Below are 10,629 nucleotides of genomic sequence, written 5' to 3' on the forward strand. Positions count from 1 at the left end.
GTGCAGAAAAATCCAAATATTTTATATTCACAAAAAAAATAAAAATGTGTATGTATAAATGCGTGAAATAAATAATGTATAATATTCATTGTGTGCTTAATTGTCTTACACATACACAAAAGCAGATCTTCAATCAGATGTTTTAAAAATCGATATACTGGCTAAAAGAAAAGATGTGTATTATTTAATATATCTTAATTTATTTCATTATTTGAGCAATATATACTTTTACTCGTATATTAAAATTGTTTTGTTTTTTTACACCAGTACAATGTGTGTTTTACATTGGAGGTGTGGACTATCAACACACGCCCACTTTTTTCACACATCATTTTACAAGACACTAAGCCCTCGTCCCTAAGAGTAAAATCACAGTATTTCGGAAAACCAACGTGGTTGAAAAGACTTCGGCTTTCAATTTTTTGGGGGAAAAAAATAAACTGTTCCGGAAATAAAAATGGCAGGAACCTCTAATGGTAAGTTTATATATAAGAAATATTCAAAATACTGTTGTTTAAAGCAATCGTTTTTTTAATATTATACATGATTATTAAATCAGACATCGCTTAAAAGGCGAACTGCCCCTCTCTCTGCAGACACCAGGACTTCAGGCGATATGGGCTGAGATTTTAGCGCTGAATACTGACGGTATGTTTTTTTGGTTTGTTATATGTATATATATATATATATATATATGACATGTTTTTATTTATACATTACGGTATTGTGTGATGGGATATGTCATAATTTTCTTCTTTTATTGTCACCATTAGAGTTTAAAAATCTTGCTGAAAATCGTAGCTCACAAGGTAAAATTTGCTTTTCACGTTTTATTTATTTTTTTGTCTGTTTTATGTTTCTATAGGCGTACACGCTAAATTAGTCTGTCTCTTTTTTACTAGAGTGTATTAACGAGTCGTCTGCACCTCGGACAGTTCATGAAGATGCACCATCAGGTATTTCTTTAGCAAAACTTTTTTTTTTTTTTTGTCTATTTTCATGTTTTCTACATCCACTAAAAAATCTTGTCTTTTTTTTTTTTACTAGCGTGTATAAATGTGTCGTCACCCCTGACGAGTATTCATGAAAACACATTACCACTAGGTAATTTTTAAAAACTTTTTTTTTTTCTTGTTTATTTTTCCACATGTGTTAAATAATAATGAAAAAAAAATAAATCTTGTGTTGTGTTTGTTTTAACTATAGCGTCTATGAGTGAAATCGTCAGCCGTGTCGACGACAAACGGTCTACCGGTCTACTAGAGGTCTACACAACAAGTACACGCGCAGGAACGAGCAGTATGTATTGTTAGATCAGTCATTGTTATATTTATTATTACCAAAATAATATTAATAATCATACCCTCCATTTATTTTAGGACGTAAAAGGAATATTGTGCCGAGAGACCGTCGTGTCGGTGGTGTAAAGCAGAAAGTAGTCACCACTACAGCACAGGTTCATGTGGATGCTACATCTGACGAAATAAGTGTTATACCAAATACACCTGAACCAAAACGACCAAGAAAATCACAAGGTATGTTATCTCTATTTAATGATATAGAAAAAAAAAAAATGTACATCTGGTTGATATGTTTACTCATTAGCATTATTCACACACACAGGCCAGACTGACCCAAATGTTGTTTCGAGTCAGGACGATGTTGAAAAATGGAACGACGATATGGTGAATGTTTGGAATGCTTCTGAGTTCTCAAACGAGATCCCGGTTCACGCTGCCACCACCGTGCAAGATTCGGATTCTGATACACTACCATCCAACCAGGAGGCTTACAAAAACAAGCAAAACACAAAACCGGCGCCAGTTGTGGATCAATCAAACACGTATGCAAAAGTTGCCACAAATGACATTCTGAAGTACAAGGAGCTTCTTTTACAGCTATCAAATGGATTGAACAATATTGCATCGCAGCAACAGAGAGATAAACGGACCATCGAGCTTTTCATCGCAACTGCTACAAAGGATTTAAAGCAGTTAAAAATTGATGCAAAGGAACATGCGGCTTTAGTTCGACGATGTATGGCTAATCATCAGAAAATAATGTACAATCAACAGAAAATAATGAATGATCAACAGATATTAATGAATGATAATAAATTGACTGTTCAATTATTGACATTGCTGGTCAACACACTTAAACAACAATCTCGGTAAGTTGTTTTTTTTTTCTTTTAAATCGCATGTCTTTTTTCTACAATATGTCTTATGTGTAGTATTATGTTTTAGACGCTCATTTTAGGGTTTCTATATACTTAGATTTTTAGTAATTGATTTGAATGATTAGTTTTTGTAACTGATTTACTTATTGTACAACTATTGGTTTTTTTTTTTTTAACTACCATAAATAAATTTGTGTTAAAATGGCCACAAAACGTTGTCTGGATTCAGATGGTAATGAACAATATCGTACAGTGAGATTTAGAGGAGATAGTAATGATGGTCACCACAACCAACAAAACACTACAGAAACATTGCGTCATTTAATTCAAACGGTTGAGGATATGGATAGACCTAGATCTACGACTGATGCGTTAATAGAACTATTAAATTCAGTTCAATCCATGTCCGATAATCAGCCAGAACCATCTTTTGATCTGAATGTGTTTTTGAGTTCTCCTCAGAACAGTGATGTATCTGAGGATAATCAACGAGAACTATGTTTTGATCCAGATCAATTTTTAAACATGTCTCAGAACATTGATGCATGTGATGAATGGTCTACTACTGATTTTGATATGGATCACTTTTTAAATACATCTCAGAGCAGTGTGTCTGAACAGAATTCAAAATCAGATCAGGATCAGATTGTATTATCATGTCAGACAGGTGAGGGGTCTGATACACGTCCTTACCAAACATTTAACCCCACCGCAGCAAACATGGGTCTAAGTCAAGATGAAATTGAAACACTAGTGAGACAAGGCGGTAGTGTGCACAAGTACACTGTAATACCTAGAGCGCGGTTTAACGGTCTGGAAATACATAGACGCATAAACCTGCGGGAGATATCATCCACAGATTTAGCAGACTATACAACATTTTTACATGAATTGTTGTCTGAAATAGTTTCATTCTCCAGATTATTAGCCGGTGATTCCGGTGTAATAAACATTACATTGAGAGGGGAGAGTCTGACGTCTGATGTTAATACACTATTGTCGCCTCGCAACAACTATGATTTAGACCTCTTTATCAACCAGCTTGAAAAAATAATGCAAAGCAACTCTGAAGTACAGACGGATCAGGCGTTGGATTTGTGTGTGTCAATAGCGACATGTAAAAATGGCGGCGGTCGTCGGAAGATACAAGATCTAGCACATGACGAAGTGATTAGAAGGAACAAAATGAATTTGTTTTGCCCTACAAATATCACGAATAATCTGTGTTTTACAATTTGCTTAGCACACTTTCTAAACCCTCAGAAGTCGCATTCAGAACTTGAAGCAATAGCAGCAAACATGCAAACAACTGCCGGCCACAAAGTTCAGTACAAAATAGCATTTGATGACATAGCGAGATTTGAACAGATGCTGAATATCAAAATTGTAACCTTTTATCGTTCGAACACTGGGATGTTGGAAAAGTATACTACCACAGACAAGCCACATTCCAAAACGGCATATTTATACCTGCATGACGGTCATTACTTTTTGATTAAAAACCTAACAGCATTCATAGGTACACCATACGTTTGTGAGTATTGTCATGTAGGCTATACATGTAGACGAAATCACAGATGTGAATATGTGTGCGACGTTTGCAACTACCCAGACTGTCATACCCAAACAAAACAAATAATACAGTGTAATGACTGCTTGCGCTTCTGTAGATCAAGGTACTGTTTTGAGATGCATAAACAACCTCCACCAGGACAACAGTTTGCACAATGCGATGTTACAAAATATTGTAAAATGTGTAACAGGCGTTACTACATCAGTGGATCCAAACCCAAGCCACATCGTTGTGAAGCTGAATATTGCGTCCACTGTGGTGAAAGTTTGGCTACTGGTGGAGAACATGAATGCTTTATACAGCCATACAAACCTATGGAGCCGAGCGATCGTTACATTTTCTATGATTTTGAGACACGATTTGAAAATGGTAAACACGTTGCCAATTTTGTGTGTGCGATTACATTTAACGGGGAAGAATTTGTGGCTGAGGGAGTTGATTGTGTGGATCGTCTCATTAAAAAATTTAGACGACCCAAGTATCGTAATTATACATGGGTTGCACACAATGCGTCTGGTTTTGACAATTTCATACTTTTGGAATATTTTGTTAGGATGGGAATACCACCAAAAATCACAATGCGCGGCTGTCGTCTGATCTTCATGTTTGACCGTACATACAAGCAAAGGTTTTTAGATTCATACCTTTTCATGCCAATGCGTCTATCCAAGACCCCTGAGGCATTTCAGCTAGATAATATTGAGAAGGGCTATTTTCCACATGTGTTCAATCGTGCCGAAAATGACTGCTACATAGGCCCATACCCCGAAAAACATTTTTACGGGTATGAGACGATGTCAGACAAAGAGAGATCAGACTTTGATGCATGGTACTGTACAGTCTCAGGCAAAGTCTTTGATTTTAAAAAAGAACTGGCAAAGTATGGTAAAAATGACGTTGTGCTGTTGAGAAAGGCATGCATAAAGTACCGTCATGAGTTCATTTTGTGTACAGATCTCGACCCGTTTACTTTTACAACACTTGCCGGTTGCTGCATGGGTGTGTACAAGTCCAAATTTCTGCCAAAAGATACATTGGCACTGACTCGTAATGACGGCTACACAAATCAAAACAAAACATATTCAAATGCCTCAATTGAATGGCTAGAATATGTTGCAAAATCGCGGTCCATAGAAATTCAACATGCGCTAAATGGCGGCGAGGTGTCATTTGGTAAATATCATGTCGATGGTTTTTATGACGACGGTCGTGTGAAAAAAGCATTTGATTTTTTAGGCTGTTTTTATCATGGATGCGATCGTTGTTATAATCCATACGATATAAACCCGTTATCAAAATTGTCTTATGGGGTTCTCAGAAGACAGGTTAATGACAGGTGTGAAATTTTGCAGCGGATGTATGGCTTACAGGTAGAGTTCATGTGGGAGTGTGATTGGAAAGCGGCTAAAAATTCAGATGTCGGTGTGATGGATTTCATGTCCACATACAAACGCCCTGAAAGATTAAAACCGCGTGATGCATTATTCGGAGGTAGGGTAAACGCATTTAAGCTGTACCACAAAACATCGGACGATGAAAAGGTGTTTTACAGAGACATCACCTCTCTTTACCCTTTTGTACAAAGTACAAAAAGCTATCCGGTAGGGCATCCAAAAATAATTTTCAAAGATTTTGAAAATCTTGAAAATTATTTTGGATTCATCAAAGCAGAGGTCATACCGCCCCGTGGTTTATTTCACCCTGTTTTGCCCTATAGAACAGGGGGTAGGCTGATGTTTCCACTCTGCAGATCATGTGCTGAAGAACAAAATCAGGACACCCCCTGCCAGCATGCTGATAAGGAAAGGGCCCTGACAGGATGTTGGGTCAGCGTAGAGTTGTCAAAAGCTGTGGAGCGAGGCTATGTTGTCTCTGAGGTGTATGAAGTTTGGCATTTTTCTCAACGCTCTGATACACTATTTAGTGATTATGTTAAAACTTTTTTACAGTTTAAACAGGAGAGTTCCGGATTTCCAGAGGATGTAGTGACTGATGAGGAGAAAGAGTCTTATGTCAAAGATTACTTTGAAAAAGAGGGGGTTAAACTCAATATCGATAATATAACATTTAATGCCGCACGACGTTCCATAAATAAGCAAATTCTTAATTCACTTTGGGGACGCTTCAGCTTGAAATCACAGCTTCCTAGCTCAGAACTAATTTCAGATCCTGAACAGTTTGCTCGGCACATTTTTGCAAAGGGGCATGACATAAATTATTTTTCCTTTTTATCAGACTCTATCGCACTCGTTCAGTACACACAACCATACGGTAAAGGCAAGTCAACGCGTGACACTAACGTATTCTTGGGAGCTTTTACTACATGTTACGGGCGATTAGAACTTTATGATCTTCTAGAAAAATTGGGAGAGCGGGTCTTATACTGTGACACTGACAGTGTCATTTACACATATAGAGAAGGTGAATATGACCCACCGCTAGGACCATATCTCGGTGAACTTACTGACGAGTTGGATGGTGGAGATTATATCAATATCTTTGCATCTTCCGGTCCCAAGTCATATGGTTATAGTACCGCTAAGGGTAAGGTGTGTATGAAGGCTAAAGGCATAACACTAAATACTGTAAACTCCCAAGCCATTAGGTTAGACACACTGATCGGGCTGGTTGATGATTATGTTAGTGGGCGTGATAACAGCAGGCATGTACTGGCTCACACCGACACCATAGTGAGAAATAAAACCCAGTTCACACTGCACAACAAGGCATTAGTCAAAAAATTTAAGGTAGTCTACACCAAAAGAGTACTTCTCCCTGATTACTCGACAGTACCTTATGGGTTTTGACAACGTTTTTGGTCATGGGGGTGTTCAAGATGCAGGTGTTTTTGATTTCAGATTTCAACACCCCTTTACTTGTATTATAAGTGGACCGTCATTTTCAGGAAAGACGTTTTTTGTAAAAATGTTGTTACAAAATTGTGAAAAAATGTTTTCTAAAAATGTCGAAAATGTTATTTTTGTGTACAATTCATGGCAGCCTCTTTATGATGATTTGTTGAAAATGTATGATGTGAAATTCATTAAAGGTATTCCTGAGAGTTTCGATGATGATCATTTGTTCCCCCCAGAAAAAACCAATTTACTGATTCTGGATGATTTAATGGATGAATGTAGTAATAACTTAGAAGTGTCACGTGTTTTCACACAATATTCACACCATAAAAATATGTCCTGCATAAAAATAGTGCAGAACCTATTTATTCAAGGCAAGTTCAGTAGGACTATAAGTCTGAACACAAATTATTTGGTGTTGTTTAAAAACCCTAGAGACAGCGGTCAGGTGAATGTTCTTGCTAGACAGATGTTTGCTGGGAATACAAAATTTTTTATGGAATGTTATCATGATGCCACAAGTATTCCTCACGGTTATCTCTTGATTGATTATAAAGCCCACACCCCAGATCAGTATCGTCTCAGAACAGCGGTGCTTTCAGATCGTCCGGTAGTCTATATTCAGAAAAGAAAATAGTGACAACGCCTGGGTTAAAAAAATTTAAATTATGTCTGCTAAACTTTTAAGAAACTTGTCTCTTTTAAAGTTACTATTAAAAGCTAAACCTGGACAAAGACGTGTTATTTTACAGGCAGCCACAGATGAGCTTATTGTAACATTGTGTGAAATCGCTCTTAATATACTACGTGGGAACATACCACTTACAGAACAGCAGTATCAGAAGCTGAAGAGGAGAAAGAGTGATATTAAACTCATCGCTAATAAAAAGATTGGTGTCAGAAGAAAAAGAAAATTTATCAATCAGCAGGGTGGATTTCTTCTCCCTCTTTTAAGTATTGCAGTTCCTTTTATAACCAGCCTGATAGCCAACAGATAATGTCTACGCTGAAATATGCAGAGAAGATGTATCTTGTTCCGCAGCACCAGCTGGATAAGATAAAACCGACTACGCCCCGTGAGTCTATACAACACGCTGTTGAAAGTGATTTGGACACGACTATAAGGAATATTTTGTACAGGACCGATATCGACCCGCATGAAAAAGCCAAGCTGTACACAGCTGTTTTGCAGAGGTATTTAACAATTACCAAACAGGGAGACATGGATGCGACCACTTTAAAATTGTCACTCCCTCAACATGATCATACCGATAAAGAAGATCCACAGAAGACGATTCCCATAGGAGCAGTGGAGAATTTAATTGTTGATGATATTCTAAAGAATATTCCTCAGAGGAATGAAAAAAATGTTCGTTACATTTTAGACAAAATGTCTAAAAGCAAAGATCATGCTTCTTGGTCAGAATCAGGCGAATTCATGTTTAAAGGCAAAACCATCCCTGGTTCACATATGTTGGATTTAGTTAAAAGTATCACGGCTCCGCAAAAGATTGCCGATGATCGAAGACCTATAGGGTGGTATGAGTTTTTAGAAGCCTTTGCTGATTTAAACATACCGTATTCAATGGTACCAAATCATGGGGTTAGACATACAATCAACTCTTTTAAAAACAAATCAAAATCCCCCACGTCTGTTTCCTTTAAAAAAGGTAAAAAACTAAAAACGCAACAGTCCAGTCATATGACACGTTCTAGTTATCTAGAAGACACCTTTTTTGAATCTCCCACTTTTGACAGGAGTCGGTGGATGGCTTTTTAATATCAGTATCTTAATTTATGTACTTTCACCGTTCTCTTTTTCCAGACTTTTTAGTTTTGTAATGAATGTTTTTTTTTTAATGTAATAATGTATGTATGTATGCATTTATGTATGTATAATAATAATAAAAAAGACATATGATGGATTCTTAAAGTTTCTTTTAGTTTTTTTTATTAATTGTTTCATGCATGAGACATAAACACAGCACCCAGCTGCACACATTGAACACAATTGAAAACATTTTCATTACACCTTGATCGCTTTAATTTTTTTACAAAAGTTGAAACACGTTTGTCATTTTTAACAAAATCATTGCTATACAGTTTCAGAATGTAATCATAACATTTTCCTTTTGCCATATGATAAAGAAAGAACACACAATGCTGCCCGCATGTGTCTGATGAATAATCTTGCACCTGCTTGGCAGAATATTGCACAACTACACAATTTAGCCTTAAAAAATCATCGATAAAAGCGGGAAAACGGACATCATTCGGCTTATTACCAAAGCTGTCAAAAAAACACCCCACACCAACTTCGTTTATGTATATAGCTAGCCAATGTTCACCCGGAAGACCTGAAGGATGTGTGTTGATTATAGCCATTGCAGGTAATTTTCTTAACGGTGTTTTTGCTAAATAGTCGCACGGGATCACCCCTATAAAATGAACGTTGCGTGAAACCTTATCCATGATGTTGGTGAGCTCTATTGTGTCCATTATTTTTTAAAAGTAATCAACCAGGATCTGTCGACGATTTGACACTTCTATGATGCTGTCGAATATGGCATAGACAATCAGGTTGATTGTTCGAGGTAAAGGCTGTCTGAAGCGCGCTTCAAGCCTGATGTTTCCTGACTTGATAAGCGAGATGTGCTGTCCACAATCCTCGTCTGGTGTGAGATTAAATGCGTATAGCGTATATCCATTCAAAAAGTCCTCCCTATCTATGGATAGGGCATGGTTTTTGAGATGTTTTCCAGATGCTAATACTAATTGGTAGAATTCACGCACTGCAGAACCATTCGCATAATCAGGCTGTAGTGGTTTTGATGGAAACTGAAGAGAGTCCAGATAAATAGAAAGAAATTCTGCATCATAATGCTTAAATGCGAATGGGTTTTTAGCATAAGTACCTGTAAAAGCATCATTATCAACCATTGCTATAACAATCGATTTGGGTAGTGTTCCTAAAAACAGGTTTTCCTGATTGCAGACACGCGATCCTGCAGGGATTGAAAAGTTTTTCACACACACCCTGTCAATGGGGTATTTAGCAGTAGTTGAAAGCAGGGCCTGTGCATGTCCCAATCTCACGGCTGGTGAAACAGCTACCTTTTTCACAAACAAGGACGCAGATAATATGCTTAATTTATAAGCTACGGCATCACTTCTCATCAAACAGAATTCATCTTTACCCCTCGTCATCCGTATTCTGACGTCCACACCGTTAAGCATCAGTTTTTCTTGAAAAAAAATATCGCTGTGAAGAGGTGTGAGAAGCTCCAGCACGCTGCTAGCATTGGTAAATGCCGCCCTTTTGGTCAGACCATGATTTCCACCAGCAGGATCCGCTGTGTCCATGTGCCCTGCTGTGTCCTTGTAAAACAGACCTGCAGAGAAAAGCGACTCAAGAGTGTCTTTACCATAGTTGATGAGACACTCTATTATGCATCGATAGGGATATAAATTTGATCCTTGAGAAATTAATCTATCTCCTAAAGACACGTCCACTTGTGAAAATATTGTAGCTCCCGCATAGTTGATAAGACCTACAGGTGCACCGTCTGCTATATCTGTCCCGTCTGGATTTGTTATTTTGAGGCGTAAAAACACCAACGTGTTGTTTAGGTCCAAATAATCTTCACCATTACCAGCGATAAAAAACTCGAGAGGCGATGTGTCTGAAATTGCAGACAGCGGCGGCACCTCGATGTATGCATTTTTCTCAATCGCTGTTTGAGTCAGCGGCACTGTGAACAGATCCAGTTCGGATTTTAAACATTCTTCTGACATGGTGTGTAGTAAGGCCATGGTCTAAAAAATTGTTTTGATAGATTTATGTTTTTTTTTTGAAGATGGGGCTGTACGTTTTCCTGGCTCCTTGCGCTTGCGTTTCAAGACTGGCGTTTTCTTGGGAGCACGTTTTCTTTTCTTCTGTGTATGACCACTCCTCCGCACGCCTGGTGGTTTAGATGAGTGTCTGCGTGCCATTACCATCAGCCCTGATCCGTCTTGAGTAT

General features: G+C 37.7%; 1 protein-coding gene across 1 annotated transcript; it reads left to right on the forward strand.

Annotated features, from left to right (window-relative positions):
- The first annotated feature begins 371 nt into the window (after positions 1 to 371).
- Positions 372 to 6,813, forward strand: LOC137487344 (uncharacterized). The gene is made up of 8 exons (XM_073943195.1): positions 372 to 476; positions 574 to 648; positions 774 to 809; positions 903 to 956; positions 1,048 to 1,104; positions 1,207 to 1,299; positions 1,380 to 1,535; positions 1,624 to 6,813. The coding sequence occupies exons 1-8, from the start codon at positions 458 to 460 to the stop codon at positions 2,172 to 2,174; spliced, it is 1,041 nt and encodes a 346-aa protein (XP_073799296.1). The 5' UTR covers positions 372 to 457; the 3' UTR covers positions 2,175 to 6,813.
- Positions 6,814 to 10,629: the final 3,816 nt, after the last annotated feature.

This window comes from Danio rerio, chromosome 25 (assembly GCF_049306965.1).
Source record: "Danio rerio strain Tuebingen ecotype United States chromosome 25, GRCz12tu, whole genome shotgun sequence".
NCBI classification, from domain to species: Eukaryota; Metazoa; Chordata; class Actinopteri; order Cypriniformes; family Danionidae; genus Danio; species Danio rerio.

Excerpts from the sequence above, each read along its gene's own strand:
- LOC137487344 (XM_073943195.1), top strand. Across the intron at positions 810-902 it reads TGAAAATCGTAGCTCACAAG|AGTGTATTAACGAGTCGTCT; the intron begins GTAAAATTTGCT and ends CTTTTTTACTAG. Across the intron at positions 1,300-1,379 it reads TACACGCGCAGGAACGAGCA|GACGTAAAAGGAATATTGTG; the intron begins GTATGTATTGTT and ends CATTTATTTTAG.